At 61.4% G+C, this 16,184-nt stretch overlaps 1 protein-coding gene across 6 annotated transcripts in view; it reads right to left on the reverse strand.

The window, feature by feature from the left end:
- Positions 1-4,755: 4,755 nt before the first annotated feature.
- TNRC18 (trinucleotide repeat containing 18) overlaps positions 4,756-16,184 on the reverse strand; it is a 93,995-nt gene continuing 82,566 nt past the window's right edge. For all 6 annotated transcript variants that reach the window (XM_021086041.2, XM_085016306.1, XM_085016307.1 and 3 more), the window contains 9 exons: positions 15,614-15,731; positions 15,112-15,187; positions 14,917-15,025; positions 11,740-11,856; positions 10,769-10,933; positions 9,009-10,324; positions 5,886-6,122; positions 5,721-5,795; positions 4,756-5,489 (listed from right to left, as the gene is read on the reverse strand). In XM_021086041.2, coding sequence (XP_020941700.2) covers positions 5,283-5,489; positions 5,721-5,795; positions 5,886-6,122; positions 9,009-10,324; positions 10,769-10,933; positions 11,740-11,856; positions 14,917-15,025; positions 15,112-15,187; positions 15,614-15,731 — 2,420 coding nt within the window. In that variant the 3' untranslated portion in view covers positions 4,756-5,282. The remainder of the gene's footprint in view (positions 5,490-5,720; positions 5,796-5,885; positions 6,123-9,008; positions 10,325-10,768; positions 10,934-11,739; positions 11,857-14,916; positions 15,026-15,111; positions 15,188-15,613; positions 15,732-16,184) is intronic.

The raw sequence follows: 16,184 nt of genomic DNA on the forward strand, positions 1-16,184 counted from the left end.
GTATCTCTTAAATGCTGATGTGCATAGAGATGATTTTTCGATTGTCTTTTCACCTTCCTCTTCGCTTTGTGTGTGGATGACTTTCTGACTTTATTGTATGTTCGCATTTACTGATGAGCTGTTTCCTCTCGTGATTTTCATGTTTCTAGTTGTGGCCTTCTAGGTTCCTTAAACATTTGTTGTAGGGAGTTCTCATTGTCGCTCAGCCAGTTAAGGACCTGAATAGTCTCGGTCAGGATGCAGATTCAATCCCTGGCCTTGCTCAGTGGGTTAAGGATCCGGCATTGCCACAGGCTGTATGTAGGTCACAGATGCAGCTGGAAGCTGGTGTGGCTGTGGCTGCAGCATAGACCTGCAGCTGTGCTCCAATTCGACCCGAGCCTGGAAACCTCCATATGCAACAGGTGCAGCTGTAAAAAAAGAAAAGGAAGAAAAATTGTTGTAAAACTGGCTTGGTGGTGCTGAACTCTGTCAGCTTTTGCTTGTCTGTAAAGCTTTTGATTTCTCCATCCCATCTGAACAAGAGCCTTGCTGGGTGGGGTATTCTTGATGCTTTTTCTCCTACGTCACTGTGAACACGCTGCCCCACTCCCTTCTGACCTGCAGAGCTTCTGCTGAAAAGTCAGCTGGTGGCCTTAGGGGAGTTCCTTTGTATGTATTTGTTGCTTCTCCCCTGCTGCGTTAATAGTCTCTGTTTTTAATTCTCGCCACCTCAATTATACTGTGTCTTTGGGTTAATCCTGGACGGATGCTCTGGGCTCGTGGACTCGGATGACTGTTCCCATCTCCAGGGAACTTTTCAGCTCTTTTTTTTTTTTCAAGGGCCATACCTGTGCCAGATGGAAGTTCTCAGGCTAGGGGTTGAACTGGATCTGTAGCTACTGGTCTGCACCACAGTCACAGCAACATGGGATCCCGACCACATTCTGCCACCTACACCACAGCTCACAGCAACACCAGATCCTTAACCCACTGAGTGAGGCCCGAGATCAAACCCGCATCCTCATGGATACCTGTTGGGTTTGTTACCACTGAGCCATGACGGGAACTCCCTCAGCTATTATATTCTTTTTTTTTTTTTTTTTTTTTTTTTTTTTTGGTCTTTCTTTTTAGGGCCATACCCGCAGCATATGGAGGTTCCCAGGCTAGGGGTCTAATTGGAGCTGATGCTGCCAGCCTACACTGCAGCCACAGCAATGCAGGATCCGAGCCTCCTCTGTGACCTACACCACAGCTCATGGCAATGCTGGATCCTTAACCCACTGAGTGAGGCCAGGGATCGAACCCACAATCTCATCATTCCTAGGTGGATTTGTTTGCACTGCACCAAGACGGGAACTCCAGCTATAATATTTTTTTTTTTTTTTTTTTGGCATTTCTTGGGCCGCTCCTGTGGCATATGGAGGTTCCCAGGCTAGGGGGTCTAATCAGAGCTACAGCTGCTGGCCTACACCAGAGCCATAGCAACTCGGGATCCGAGCTGCATCTGCAGCCTACACCACAGCTCACGGCAACGCCGGATCCTTAACCCACTGAGCAAGGCCAGGGATCGAACCCACAACCTCATGGTTCCTAGTCGGATTCATTAACCACTGAGCCATGACGAGAAGCACCCAGCTATTATATTTTCAAACATGTTCTCAACACCTGTCTCTCACGTCCTCTTTGGGAACCTCTGTAATGCAGGTATTAGCATGCTTGACGCTATCTCAGAGGTCTCTTAAAACTGTCTTCGTTGCTTTTCGTTCCTTTTTCTGTTCAGCATCATTACTCTTGCAGCTGGCCGATCCGGTCCTCGGTATCACTTAGTCTACTGCTGATTCCTTCTGGTACCTTTTTCATTTTAGTTATTGTCTTTGTCGTCTCTGGTTGCTTTTTATATTTTCTCTTTATTAAAAACTTCAGCTTTCTCGCTCTGTGCATCCATTCTGCTCAAGTTCTCTGACCATCTTGGCCTCTACCCTGAACGCCTTCTGGGCGAGGTTGCCTGTCTCCTCTCGCTTAGTTCTTTGGGGCTTTTATCTTGTTCTTTCATCTGGAACGTGCTTCTGTTGCCTCTTTTTTACCTAAATTGCTATTTGTATTTTTATGTCTCTGGTAGGTTAGTTATGCTTCCCGATCTTGAAGAAGTGGCCTCTGTAGGGCGTCCTTTGTGTCCCAGCAGGGCACTCCCCTCTTGTTACTCAAGATAAATGCTCTAGGGGTTCCCCCTCTAAGGGCTGTGGGGGTCTCTCTGTTGTCTGGGGGGGTCCGGTAGGCTTGGCTGGCCCTGCCTTGTGTGGCCAGGTCCCAAGGTGGCTGACTGGAAAACCTCAGGGAGCCCTGGGGCTAAAGCTGGCTCCCTGGTGGGTGGAATCCGGGGCCGGCTGTTACCCCCTGGTGCGTGAAGCCAGGTCCTGGGGTTAGTGCTGGCCTCCTGGCAGGCAGGGCTGGGTTCTAGAGTCTGCTTGCAGGACCCAGGGATCCCAAAGCCGCTCTCAAGTCCCTGGTGCAGAGGGCTCTACCACAGTTGGGTACCAGCTACACGGTGTCCTAAAGCATGTGTTGGCCTGTTAGTGGGCAGGGCTGGGGCTGGCTGGTGTCTGCCCCCTGGTGGGTGAAGCTGGTCCAGGGCTACAGTGCACACATCCTGGAGGGCAGGGCCAGCGCCAAGGCCCAGGGGCTTCTGGGGCTGGTGTCTCCCCCCTGGTGGATGGAGCAGGGTCCTGGGCCCTCTAGTGGGTGTGGCTGAGGTCTTCAGACAGCTTGGCTGCTGATGGGTACGACTGTGCCCACACCCAGCTTGTGGGTCTGAGATGTCCCAGCACTGGCGCTTACAAGGCTGTTGGGCGGGCCCGGGTCTTGGCACTAAGCAGCTAGAGGGACAATTGCACAAGTGCGCCTGCCAGCCCAGCACCCATGCGGTAGAAGAGGCACCCAGGAAGGGCTGCTGCCCGAGCCTGGGTCCCTAGGGTGAACCGCAGCTGCCCCCCACCTGTCCAGGAGATGCTCCAAGACGGCAGGGGGGTCCGGCCCAGGCTTCTAGCAAATGACGGCTTTTGCCCCGGAGCCTGTGGGATGTTTGTGGGCGCCCTCTCCGAGCAACGTCCCCATGTCCCCACGTCCTAGGAGATGCCCGGAATTGAGCCCCACGGGCCTTCACAGCCAGATGCTCTGGGAGCTCGTGTTCCCGGTGGAGGACAGGGGAGCCCAACGTGGGCTCAGAACTCGTGCCTCCAGGGGAGAACCTTCTGCCGTAGGATCTTTCTCCAGCTTGAGGGTCGTTCACGTGGGGGTGTGGACTTGCCCACGTTGCAGGGCCCGCCTGCCCGTCTCGCTGTGGTCCCCTCTTTAGGTCTTCCGTTGCGGCAGATCTCTGTGGCAGGTTCTAGTCGTTTTCGGCGGCGCGGGTGCGGTGAGTGGCTGTGGCGAGCTGACAGGAGGTGAGTGAGGTGCTCCCAGGCCATCACTGTCACTCCAGCTCTGTGCTTGAGAGAGAGGAGTTCCCGTGGGGGCGCAGTGGAAACGAAGCTGACAGGTGACCATGAGGTTGCGGGTTCGATCCCTGGCCTTGCTCAGTGGGTTAAGGATCCGGCGTTGCCGTGAGCTGTGGTGTAGGTCGCAGATGCGGCTCAGATCCTGTGTGGCTGTGGCTGGGGTGGAGGCCGGCAGCTGTAGCTCTGATTTGAGCCCTACGTAGGAACCTCCATGTGCTGTGGGTGCAGCCCTAAAAAGCCAAAAAAAAAAAAAAAAATTAGAAAGGCGATGCAAGCTCTCCAGCCCGTCTGGCCCGGAGGCCGTCCTGTACCAGTGGGCAGCCGAGGCTGGGCCAGGTCCAATAGGGTGGCGCCCCCTTTCATCTCCTTCCACTGAAATTAATTCAGCTAGGCAGGCGCGGGCGACAGGGGTGCTGGCCTTCTCCCTGAAAGGTCAGTCCCCCCCGAGAGCTGCCTCCCGACCCCAAGCCCACCCGGGGCCCAGAAATGAACCACTCCAGACAACTGTCCTTTTCCAATTATAGCTTTTTCTTTTCTTTTTCCTTTTTTTATGAAAAAGATCACACAGAATTCGCCAACAAACAAAATTCCAAAAGAAACTTTAAAAAAGAAAAAAAGGAAAACAATAATTCCCCCAAAAAACGAAACCAAAGTCTGGCTTTTCCTTCCCTTGAGATTGTCTGGACGAGGCCTCCCGTCGCCCTGGAAGGTGCGGGGGCTGCTAAGTGCTTTCGTGGGCTGAGCAGGGCGCCGAGCTCGGCCGGCTCCCCTCCCTCCCTCAGCCTCCCTTCTCCCAAGTCCTTCTCCGTCCTGGGGGCGCGTACAGTACACCTGGGCCGGGGGGCGGGCGGGGGGGGGGTGTGCTCGGGACAAGGGGGGGGGCCCGTGAAGCTGGGTGCTAGACACGCACGATCTAACAGGAAATAAAAAATAATATTCTGCACGTCAGAATGTGTTCGCTTTTTTTTTTATAATTTCATAGCTATTTTTTCACAGTTTTAAAAAGTTTATATTTATATATATTTATATATCTTTATCTTTATATATATAATTAAAAAGTTGACTCCATTTAAAGGCGTATAATACAGGGAGAGTCTCTCGGTACAATAAAACTGTACAGGGACCAACTGCCGCCTCCCTCTGGGCCGCGGGGCCTGGGCGGGGCCGGGACGGGGTGTCAGCACCATTGGGGGGTCTCTGTAGTGTGAGGCTCGGGGGCGCCTGGCGGTGCTCTGCGGCCCCGCCGCTCCCTGGCTCCGCTCCCCGAGTCCAGGCCAGCCCGAGAGGGCGGAGGCCGGGCCCCTGGCAGGCGCCCGGAGCAGGCCCGGGCGGCGAGGCGGGCAGGCCCGGGGCCGGCGCTGGCCCCGGGGAGAGGCGTGGGGTGGCCCCGGCCGCAGGGGCCCCAGCACCGGGAGGCTCCGCAAGCAGCGCGAGCCCCCGCGCGAGTGTCAGTTTGGTTCCTCGGCAGCCCCGCGCCCCACGCAGCGGGGCCTGGGGGGCCCGGGGGGGCCCGGCCGGGCCAAGTGCTTTCAAGGTGCTGGGAGGGCCACGGGCGGCCCGGCCGCGCATACCCTGATCGCGGAGAGGGGCCCGGCGGGGGCACCGAGGGGTCGGGAAGGGGTCTGGGACGTGTGCACATGTGCACACACACGTGCATGCATACGGGCACACACATGTACACACTCACGAGCGCCAGGACGTCCACGGGCACGCCTGCATGCACACAACCAATGCGCGTGGCCGCCGAGCCGTGGCGGGGATGGCGAGGCCCGAGGCCCCGGGGCGGCAGCGGCGGCGGCGGCGGGCTCAGCAGAGCACGGGCACGCCGTCGGTGGAGAAGATCATGCCCGTGGTGGGCTCGTAGGTGCCAGCCAGGTAGTAGAGGCCCTCGCTGTCCTGGTACTTCTTGGTCTTGAGCATCTGCTCGTACTGCTCCAGGCCCACCACCAGGCACTTGTGCGACACCGTCTGCACGTCGTTCTCGTCCACGTGCGAGGACTGGTACAGGGCGCGCTGCGGGCACCGGGCGGGCATCAGGCGGGGGAACCACCCCTCCCCGGCCGGCAGGAATCCCCCAGGGACATGTGGCAGTGGGGGGGGGGTCGAGGACAAGGCCAGAGACTGAGAGCCCCGAGGACTGAGAGCCCAAAGGCCAGGCCAGCAGCTCCGAGCTGCTCAGAGGCGGGCTCAGGGGGCTCGGGCTGGGGTGTGGGGGGGGGGGGCGCCTGCCCTGCGTCCTCCTACCTCCATGAAGTCCTTCCTCTGGCTGGAGGCCCGCAGGGCTGCAGGGAGGCTGCGGCCGGACTTCTGGTCCCAGTGCTGGGGGCAGACGAGGGCCCGCGGTGAGCCGGGGCGACCCCAGGCCCCCAGCCCCCGGCCCCCGGCCCCGCGGTGGGGCCGCCGGCTCACCTGGCCCTCGTGGAGGCGCTTGCCGGGGCTGGTCTCCTCGGGGTGGTAGAACCACTTGACGCGGACGACCATGTTGCTGCCCCAGGACTCCCACATGCTCTGGATGCGGCCGATGTAGGGCAGGTTGGGGCGGCCGGCCGACAGGAAGACGGCGCAGTCCCCGATGCGGATCATCTCCTTGCCGCGCACGATCGCCTTGTAGAAGAGCTTGCGCGCCTTGCCCTTCATGCCGCGGCGCTGCGGGTGGGCGGGCGGGCGCGCGGGTCAGGGCGCGGGGCCCCGACCCCGGCCCCGACCCCGGGGGGGGGCCCCCCACCTGCTCTGGAGGGGGAGCCCTCATCCATCGCCCTGGCGGGCTGGGTCCCCAGGAGGGACGTCGCGTCCCCTAAGAATGCCGCGGGGACCCCCACATGGGCAGGTTCCGGCCGCAGACGCCACGCCCACTGCTGGGGCCCAGCGGAATCCCCGCTCCTCCCCCTGGGCCCTGGCACCGGCCCGAGGCACGGGCAGCCCCAACTTCCAGGCAGGGACAATGAGGTCCAGGAAGGGGAGGCGGGAACCCAAGTCCAAGGGTCAGACGGCACACACTGCTCCACCTGCCGCACTGCCTGGCTGGACAGCCACGAAGCCTTCCCTGCCCGCCCCCAGCGTCACAGCTGGTCACTCGACGCACAGCCTCAGTCCACACCACGCTGAGCAGTGTGGGGGCTCAGAACCAGCCAGCCCCGCCAGAGGCCTGTCCAGGGCGGAGGGGGGGTGTGTGTGGGCCGAGGGCTGTCCCTGGGACAGTGTCAACCCCCAGGCGTGGGCAGCTACCCCCTCCTCTTCCCCAGCAAAGCCACTGACTGAGATCAGCGCCTGGAGCCTGCAGGATCTGGCACTGGGCCCACGTCTGCCTGGCCCACCGTGTGGGTGGGGTGTTTTTTAAATTCACTCAACAAACATTTCCTGAAGCCTTGTCGGTGCCCCAGCCCGGGCTAGCACTGGACAGATATGTAGGCTCCAAGGAGGGAAGAGACCTGCCATCAGCATCCAAAACCCACCACAGCACCAGGCAGCTCTGGGACCTATCACTGTCCCAGAGGGAACAGCTCAGAGAAGCCGGACCTGTGCCACGCTCTGCTCTGCCCTCCAGTGGAACCAGCACACATTCTCCTCAAACCGAGTATTAAAGTGCTTCTTTCCCTTCTCACATTGGCCACTAGGCGGCTCCAAAGCTGATTTTCTCATTGGTGGCGGGGTGGTTGGGGGCCTAAACATGAAAAACCTACAAGCTAATTTCCTAACTTATTCAGCCGTCCCTTTTCTGCTTTTAATTTACTGGATCCCTGGTGGTGACAGACTTTCTGACATCCGAGTTACTAATTTCTCACCTGTTCCACAAACTGCTCAAATTATTTTCAGCTCAAGGCATGGTATAAACTGATCATCCAAGAGGGGTTAGTGACGATTTCTGCTAAATCTAACTGCATGCGACAGCAGTTACATTTTTGGCGTCCATGCTCCTCTCCTCAGACTCGGAGCCCCTCCTGAGCCATGGGGTTTCCCCAGTGGGGCTGAGCCACCCCTGAGGCAAGTACAGGACTTGGTCTGGCCAATCCAAACATCCCATTCTCCTCCTGGCCATTGCAGCTGGCTCAGGATCTAACCCAAAGACAGTCCACCAACTTTAGCTTGAACCCCTGGGAGAAAGACACTTCCTACTGTCACTCCTGAGCTGACAGAGGTCAGGTGAAAGTTCCTGGGGGTTGCCTGTTACTAGAGGGGAGGGGCTGCCAGAGAAGGAGACCAGTGCAGAAGAAGGAAAGAGACACTAAAACCTGGAGCCCAGCCCCAAGAGTGGGTCTGAAGACAGCCTTTGGGCCCCTGGATCCAGCTGTACCTGAAGCTGACCACTCTGGACTTTGCTGTCAAATGAGTTTGGCCCTGTGCTCTGACGTCTGCAGCAGTAAGTGCCCTCAGTAACACTGACGCTGGAACCTGCAAATGTCAGGTGCTGAGGAACAGGCCAAGACCGTGAAGGCAGGACAGTGAGGACACGTCCGCACAGAAGCTCCTTGAGATGTCCTGGGATAAAGCACCTGCCGGGACCAGAGCGCAGGAGGCAGGGGGGCGGGGGTGCTGGTCTGGAATGTCTGAGTGTGGCTGGTCAGAAAAGATTCTACAAGAATCTACATGCTCAAGTTTGCTGACTTGACTGGTGGCCTTGCCAAGAGAGGCTTTCAGCCTGAAGCCTAGAGGGTGTAGAGTCAGGTAACTCATGCCTGCGAGGTTGCAGAAGCGGAGCCTCTGCCCCAGATTCAAGGGGATGCCCCAAAGGCAGGGAAGCAGGAAGGAAAGCGGAGTCTGCGGGGTGGGGGGACCTCCCTGACTTCTGGCTCTTACCTTGGCCGGACAGCCCCACCCCATCCTGAAGAGCTCTGGGCCGATGAAAGGCTACTGCTAAGACACGAAGCACCAGCTAGAGTTTCATTCACAACACCCGCCACGTCCTCTGGCCTTGCTGACGCACTACCCGGGGAGCTGACACAACGAGAATACTCCAGAAGCTTCCCAAGCTCTAAAACCTGCCTGGCAGCACCGGCGTTGGCAAGGTCCAGACCGAGCAGGGCACCCCTGCCGAGCCCAGCTCTGGCAGGGCCCTGGAGGACCTGGACAGGGTGGCGGACGTCGTGGGGGAGCCCGGCTGATGCCCTGCCGCACACAGGAGTGTGGACCACACGGCACGGGGTGGGCCCGGAGGGCTCCTTTGGGAGAACCAACCCCACCTACTGCAGGGGTGCCCAGGTGACCCAGCCCCAAACGACCAGGACCCTCTGCCTCGGCCGCCGCCACCCAGCCAGGCTGGGAAGACAGCCTGGACTCTGTGCCAGGGAGTGGGAAACACGTGCCTCCTGCTAAACGGGACACCGGCAGCCTCGGGCTATTCGTTTTCAGCAGAAGGTGAAGCGACGGCCAAGAAAACGAGGTCGTGTGGCCAAGCAGGGGTGACAGACCCTGCTCCACGGTCGCCAAAGGCCCGCGCTGCCCCTGCAGCTCGGACTCCTCGCCCGGCCCCCCGACCTTGCCCTGGGGGCGGCTGGAGGAGAGACAGAGGAGGGCAGCTCCGGGGCCCCACGCTACCTGGGTGGGCTTGCCGAACCACTTCCAGAGCTGCCGGGCCGGCAGGAAGGCGGCGATCTTGGGCCGGTTCTCCACGGACGGCAGGCGCTGCCGCTTGGCCAGCTCCTTGGTGGTGGGCAGGTGGACGCCCTCTCTCTTCTTGGGGCGGCTCTTGGCCCCGGCCTGGGCCTTGGGCTGCGGCGCGGGCGCCTGGGGCGCGGGCGCGGGCGCCTTCTTGCCCGGAGGGTGGCCCGAGGCGCGGGCCTTGCCCGCCGGCTTGGGCGCCGTGCTGGGGAGCGCGGGCGGGGCCGAGGGGCCGGCCGCGGCCGCGGGGGCCGCCTCGTCGTCCGAGCTGCAGGAGGACTCGTCGGTGGTGGACGAGGACGAGGACGACGACGACGAGGACGAGGAGGACGACGAGGACGAGGAGGACGAGGACGAGGAGGACGACGAGGAGGACGAGGAGGAGGACGAGGAGGAGGAGGACGAGGACGACGACGACGAGGAGGACGACGACGAGGACGACGACGACGAGGACGAGGAGGCCCTGGAGCTGGAGGCGCTGCAGCGCCGGCCCCCGCCCTGGGCGTCCTCCTCGCCCTCCGTCTCCGAGCTGCTGCTGCTGCTGCTGCTGCTGCCGCCGCCACTGTCGCTGCTGCTGCTGCTGCTGCTGCCGCTCTCCGACTCCTCGGCCCCGTCCTGCTCGGCCTGGCCCTTGTCCGGGCTCTGGGGCTTCGCCGCGTCCTCGAAGGGGAGCCCGGCCGCGGGCTCCTGGGCCAGGTCGCCGCTCCCAGCCTTGGGCCGGGCCGCCTTGGGCTCCGGGCCGCCGGCCGCTGGCGGGTAGCTGCCCAGGCCCAGCAGGCCCTTGGGCTCCTGCCAGCCGCCAGCCCCGGGGTCCTCCCGCAGGAGCAGGGCCTCTTTGGCCTTCTTGCTCTTAGGCGACATCACGCCCTCATGGTCCAGCTTGACGAGCAGCTCGGCCTCCTCCCCCGGCCTCCGGGCGCCCTTGGTGGCTGAGTCCTCGGCTGCGCGGGCCTTCCTGGGCTTGGGGCGGGTGGCGGGCATGGTGGCGGGCATGCTGGCGAGGGGCGCGGGGGCCAGGGCGGTGGCGGGGGCCGGCAGCTCCCCAAAGGGCTCAGGCGCCGGGCAGCTGGTGAAGGTGGACGGTGCTGGGCTGGGCTGTGGCGGCGCCGGGCGAGCCTTGGGGGCTTTGGCCCGCTTGTCCACTGGTTCTGGGGGACTCTTCTTGGAACTTGGGGTGCTGATGGGCTCCAGGGCCAACGGGGTGCTAGGGACCTCCTCTGTCGAGCCCCCCTCCTCCAGGACGGCAGCTCTGTCTAGAGGAGAGAAGGGAAAGGCCCACGTGAGGCCTGGGCTTCCCGAGCCAGCTCCTGAGCGGGGCTACGGGCGGCAGCGCAGAGGGGCTCGGGCCCAGCGGCTCTTGTACCGCAGCGGTCTCGTGTGTGGGCCCCGGAGTGGCCTCGGGAACCTGGGCTCTTAGCCAGAGGCACTTTTCTTTGGATTCCGGCAGCAACTCACTTGGTTAAATCTCAGCTCTGCCCCTCAAGATCAGGGCGCCTCCCCGAGCCTCGGTTCCACCATCTGTCAAAGGGCCCAGCAGCCCCGCAGCACAGTTCCCACCGAGGTGGGGAGGGGGCAGTGTCGCTGTGCAGAGTTCCCGCGGGGGGTGGGGGGTGGGGAGTGGGGAGATGGGAGTTGTGTAGAGACCCGGTGTGCATGGCAGCCCCCATGTCTCAGTGGGCTGGGCACGGCCAACGTACCACTCTTGGCTTTGGTGCTGGGTTTCCGCCCCCGCCCCCGCGCCTTGGCACCCGACTCCTCGGACCCTGGCGCGGCCCCGTCTTTGCTGTCGCCGGTGTCTTTGCTGGTCTTCCGGCTGCGGCGCTTGGCGCTCGGCACCAGGAGGGCCGGGGACGGCTCGGCACCTGCAGGGCAGGACAGACAGTGGCTCAGGCCTGGGTCTCTGCACTCGCGGAGGTGGGAACCAGACCACACCGCGAGACGAGGCGGCCAGCTCAGCCGCCCAGTAGGCTGCACGCTCGCGTGGGAGGCGCCAGCTGCAGGGACAAGGCTCAGGTGTCTGCACACACGCTCAGCAAGGGCTCCTCCAACAGCTGAACAGGGCGGGGCTGACTCTGTGGTTTTAATGATCCGTTTGGAGGAGGCTGAGGTCGGGAGCCCTGGAAGTCAGGCAGTCCTGGGTCTGAGTCCAGGCTCTGCCTCCGACTAGTTGAGGGCCCTGGATAAAGCCGTTTCACCTCCTTAAAACCCTAAGGTTCAGGAGTTCCTGTCGTGGCTCAGCTAAAACACATCAGACTAGTATCCATCAGGATGCAGGTTTGATCCCCGGCCTGGCTCAGTGGGTTAAGGATCAGGGGTTGCTGAGAGCCGCGGCGTGTTGCAGATGCGGCTCGGATCCTGCGTTGCTGTGGCTGTGGTGTAGGTTGGTGGCTGTAGCTCCGATTTGAGCCCTAGCCTGGAAACTTCCATCTGCCTCGGGTGCAGCCCTAAAACGACGAAAAGAAACCAAACAAAAGTCCCCGAGGTTCAGAGGTTGGTATTGGTCAGTCACAAGGGACTACAGGAGGACTGAGCCCTGGGGCGACGCCTGGCGTGCGGAGCCGTGGGTGACAGTGACTGAGCCCTGCCCCGGCCTGGGGAGCCTGGGACCCCCCTCCCGAGTCCATTCTGGAAGCCCCCGCCCCCGCTTTCTGCCAGGCCCGCCACTCACACTGGATCTTGTAGTCCGGAGGCAGCAGGCGGATGTGCGAGAGGGGGATCCTCCCGGTGTCCCCGTCATCGAACTCCACGGTGATCAGGTCCCCGTCGTCCTCCAGGCCCAGCAAACCTGGGGGAAGGGGGGGGTCAGGGGAGGCCCCCGGACCTGCGGCTCCCTGGCGGGCGCCTGGCAAAGGGGGCGCCGAGACCAGCCGGTCAGCAGGTCAGGGGCGCGAGGGCGGGTCCTCGGCGGAGCAGAACGTGGGCTTCAGAGCCCCGCGGGCCCCGCAGGGCACTGGCTCCGCGGCACGTCCAGACCTCGGGGACACGCGCCTGCGTCCGCGCCCTCCCAGGACCCTCTCCCCAGAGCCAGCGAGGACGCAGGGGCAGGACCGCAAAGGGCGGAGCGAGCAGGCGAGGAGACGGGGCCCCGAGTGCCTGAAGACGGTGTCCGCGTGGAGCGCGACTGCCGCATTCTGGGCTCCGCTCGGCCAGGGGCTTGGAAGTGGGGGAGGCCAGGAAGAAGGGACCCGGTTTCTACAGGGGAACCCCGCAAAGGCTCGGGCCCAGGATCCCCTCTGTGGAACAACAAGCAGCTCTGCAGGCGGGGGTGCCGGGGACCCAGTGCTGCACAGACGGGGGTCACAGGGCAGCAGGAGCTGGGGTGGGGGGTGGGGGGGCAGTGAGCACCACACTGAGTAGGGGCGACGCGGAAGTCCAAGCACTGAATGGTGACCCCAGCCCTAAGTGCCAGACGCTGAGCCCGCGTCCCTGACGACGGAGGCCATGGGCCAGCTGACGGGGATGAGTCACGGGTGTGGGCAGGTGGTGTCCCCCGCCACCGCCAGGAAGCCCTGTCCGCGCACAGAGTGGCCTATGCGCTTGCTAAGGGTCACCAGTGACCTGATGGGACCCTCAGAACAGTTTCTAACAAAAGACCGACACAGACCAGAGAGGGACGGGGAGCTCAGAGGACGGGCACACGGCCCACGGAGAAGGGGAAAAGCGACCAGGAGGACAGGGCACTGAGGGAATCCAGAATGCACACAGCAAGTCCTCAGGAAAAAAGCACACGAAACAAAACGATTATTTTTAATACAGTAAAAAAAGGAGTTCCTGCTATGGTGCAGTGAGTTAAGAATCCAACTGTCGGGAGTTCCCGTCGTGGCGCAGTGGTTAATGAATCCGACTAGGAACCATGAGGTTGCCGGTTCGATTCCTGGCCTTGCTCCGTGGGTTAAGGATCTGGTGTTGCCGTGAGCTGTGGTGTGGGTCGCAGACAAGGCTCAGATCCATTGTTGCTATTGCTGTGGCTGTGGTGTGGGCCAGCGGCTACAGCTCCGATTTGACCCCAAGCCTGGGAATATCCATATGCTGCGAGTGCAGCCCTAGAAAGGACAAAAAGACAAAAAAAAAAAAAAAAAAAATCCAACTGTCGTGACTGAGCCACTGCAGAGGTGTGGGTTTATCCCCAGCCCGGCACGGGGCTGAAAAGGATCTGGTGTCGCTTGCAGCTGCAGCGTAGGTCATGGTTGTGGTGCACATTCAGTCCCTGGCCTGGGAACTTCCACGTGCTGCGAGTGCAGCCATAAAATTAAAAAAAAAAGAATATTCAGAGAATAACAACTCTTAGGAATTCTTTAAAGGACAGGAGAAATATCAAGAATTCCATCGAACAGAGAGGCCAGAAGCGGAGGTGGAAACCTGCCAGAAAGTTGAACAAAAAGATAAAGAGGAAGTTCCCTTGTGGCACAGTGGGTTAAGGACCTGATGTTGCTGCAGCTGTGGTGAAGGTTCAGTCACTGGCCTGGGGAACTCCCACATGCCACAAGTATGGCCAAAAAAAAAAAAAAGAAAAAGATAAGAAAGAGACAGTAGTGGGGAAAAAAAAAAAAAGGCAAACACTGTGGAGGACTGCCAGATGCACGTGAGTTCCAGGAAAAGATAAATGGGGAAGGAAACTCTCGAAGAAGTAATACAAGAAAAGTTTTCAGGAACAGAGGAAATTTGCTTCGAAACCCAAGTCCCCTTCCCCCAAGACCCAGCAACACACGCACACAGCAAAGAAGAGACCAGATGCAACTCCCTATCCAGAAATAATGAGAAGATCCTGTTTCCAGAAGGAAACAGCAGGTCTCGGTGACGCTTTGGGAATAACGCCGGCAGTGAACACCTCCACCGTGAAAATGGAACCGTGACTTCAAAACGGGGAGAGAGAGTGGTTTCTAAGGAGAGTTTATATGCAGCTCGCACCGTCTCGAAGGAAGGCAAGAATGAGATCACAGGCGCGCGCGCACCTGAGGAGCTCCCCTCGCATGGACCCTTCTCAGAAAGCTCCAGAAAGACCCTCTGCCGCAACAAGGGAGAGATACACAGGAGCGGTGTGGGAGCGAAGCGGAATTCTCAGGACGGCAGCAAGGCCAAGTCTGGAGAGACCCCCCCACCTCCCCGAGGCAGGCCTAGAAAGCGGGCAGCCCGCCAGGACTCGGGGGCCGGGAGCTGAACAAGACAGACTTCCACCTGTGGGAGAGGGCTTGGTGCCCACGAGGTAGCCCTGGAGCTGGCGCCTGCTTTTTGGATCTGACAAATGCCCACGGCCCGTCTCTGGACGTGTGGGTTTGGCACCAGCTGAGCGGTGCAGCGTCTGTCTGACAGCCTTACCCACGACTTCCAGGCGACCTGTTATTTCTGTCTGCCCGGCTTCCAGTCTCTCTCATTCTGCTAACAGCGTCAGCTTTCCCGGGGAAGCAGCCTTCCTATCTCTCTTGGTCCACAGGTAAGATCGGGAAGCTGGCCTCACTCCCTAGAAGGACCAGCGCAAGACGCGGGCCCAGCAGATCTGACACCCGGCATCTGTGACAGCCACGTGACCCGAGCCAGCTCAGTGGGACTCCATTCTGGGACTTGGATGGGAGCGTAGGGGATTCTCTGAGGACGGGATTTGTTATGACGGCGAGACACAGTCCCCAGGAGCCGGGTGTGAGCCAGCGCAGCTAACTGCGTGGCTGACGGATGCTGCGTGAACAGTACCTGGTCCGGCCGGGCCCCAAGGCCCATACGTCTTCACTCATACGGATCCACTGAACTGCACTTAAGCCTGTTCGAGTTGGGTTTCAGGAACAAGGGAGTCCATGCCGACACGTTAGGAAACGGGGTGTCGGGGAGGGTCGCAGGGGAGGGGAGGTCTCACCTCGGACCACGGTGCCGGGGTAGAGGCAGCGGTACTGCTGGCTCCAGTAAGCCGCGATCCTGGTCCCTTGCGGCAAGAAGCGAGTGGAGGCCGGCCTCACGTCGATGATCTGGGGAGGCGGCGGACTGAGCACCAGGCGGTGGCCAGCAGCACCCGGCCCCCTCCTCCCGGCAGCCCCGCGCGCCCCGGCCTCACCGCCTCCTGCAGCAGCTGCTCCAGACAGTAGATGTGGGGCCGGTTCCCGCGTTCCCCCTCTACCACCACCCGGTATCTGCAAGGCCAGGGCAAGCGTGCTGTGAGGTCCCCACGGGGATGCTGCGTCCCAATTTCCGGCCCGCCAGCACCAGCTCCAACCCCCAGACCCCTGGGACGTGAGGTCCGAGCCTGAAGGGCTGCTGACCAGCTGGGTCAACTTGGGGCAGCTGGGCCCGTTTCCTCCTTTGCAGGAGGGGCCGCAGACCCAGGAGAGGCCCACACACTCTCCCGCCCGCCCCCCGGCCCTGTGCCACTGGGGGGCCCGCCACGCCGCCCTGGCACACCTCAGCGGGGACTGTCCTCCCAGTGTCCTGAGCCCGCCCCCCGCGAGGCAGGCACCATTCGCCAGGTCCTGGGGAGGGGAAGCCACGTGCCCAGAGCCCCAGCCGGCACCCCGGCTGCAGGGCTGGGCGAGGGTCTGGAGGCCCCCGGCCCCACTCACATGTCTGGCGAGTGCACCGTCTGCACGTGCCCCGCGTACAGCAGCTTGTCGTCCATGGGGATGAGCACGCGCAGCCCGTCCTTCAGCTCATCCTTGTCGATGATGCAGGAGCGAGGGGCTGCCGGGGGCCGGGGGGGGGGAGGAGGAGGCGGGGTTGGAGGAGGGTGGCGAGAGACCACCCGCCTCTGCCTTCCTTCTCTCAGGCCCACCTGGCCGCCCTGTCACCCCCTCGGAGCGGAGGGCACGCTCGGGCACGGCAGTGTGCCCGCAGGCAGGGCTCAAGCAGGGCCGCGCTTCCGTTCCCGCTGCACCCGGCCCTGCCCCCCGGCCCCTGAGTCCACAGAGATCCCAGGCAGATGGGGTCCAGGGGTGACACCCTGCATGTGCTGCCTGTCCCCAGCCAAAGACCACCACTCTCGGAGTTCCCATCGCGGTCAGTAATAACGAACCCAACTAGTATTCATGAGGACGTGGGTTCAATCCCTGGCCCTGCTCAGTGGGCTAAGGATCTGGCATTGCCGTGAGTTGTCGTGGATGTGGCAGATGTGGCGCAGATCCCACGTGTCTGTGC

Source organism: Sus scrofa, chromosome 3 (assembly GCF_054392235.1).
Source record: "Sus scrofa isolate SSC_HxYL_T2T_F1_AM1 chromosome 3, Sscrofa_HxYL_maternal_Yorkshire_Landrace_v2.0, whole genome shotgun sequence".
NCBI classification, from domain to species: Eukaryota; Metazoa; Chordata; class Mammalia; order Artiodactyla; family Suidae; genus Sus; species Sus scrofa.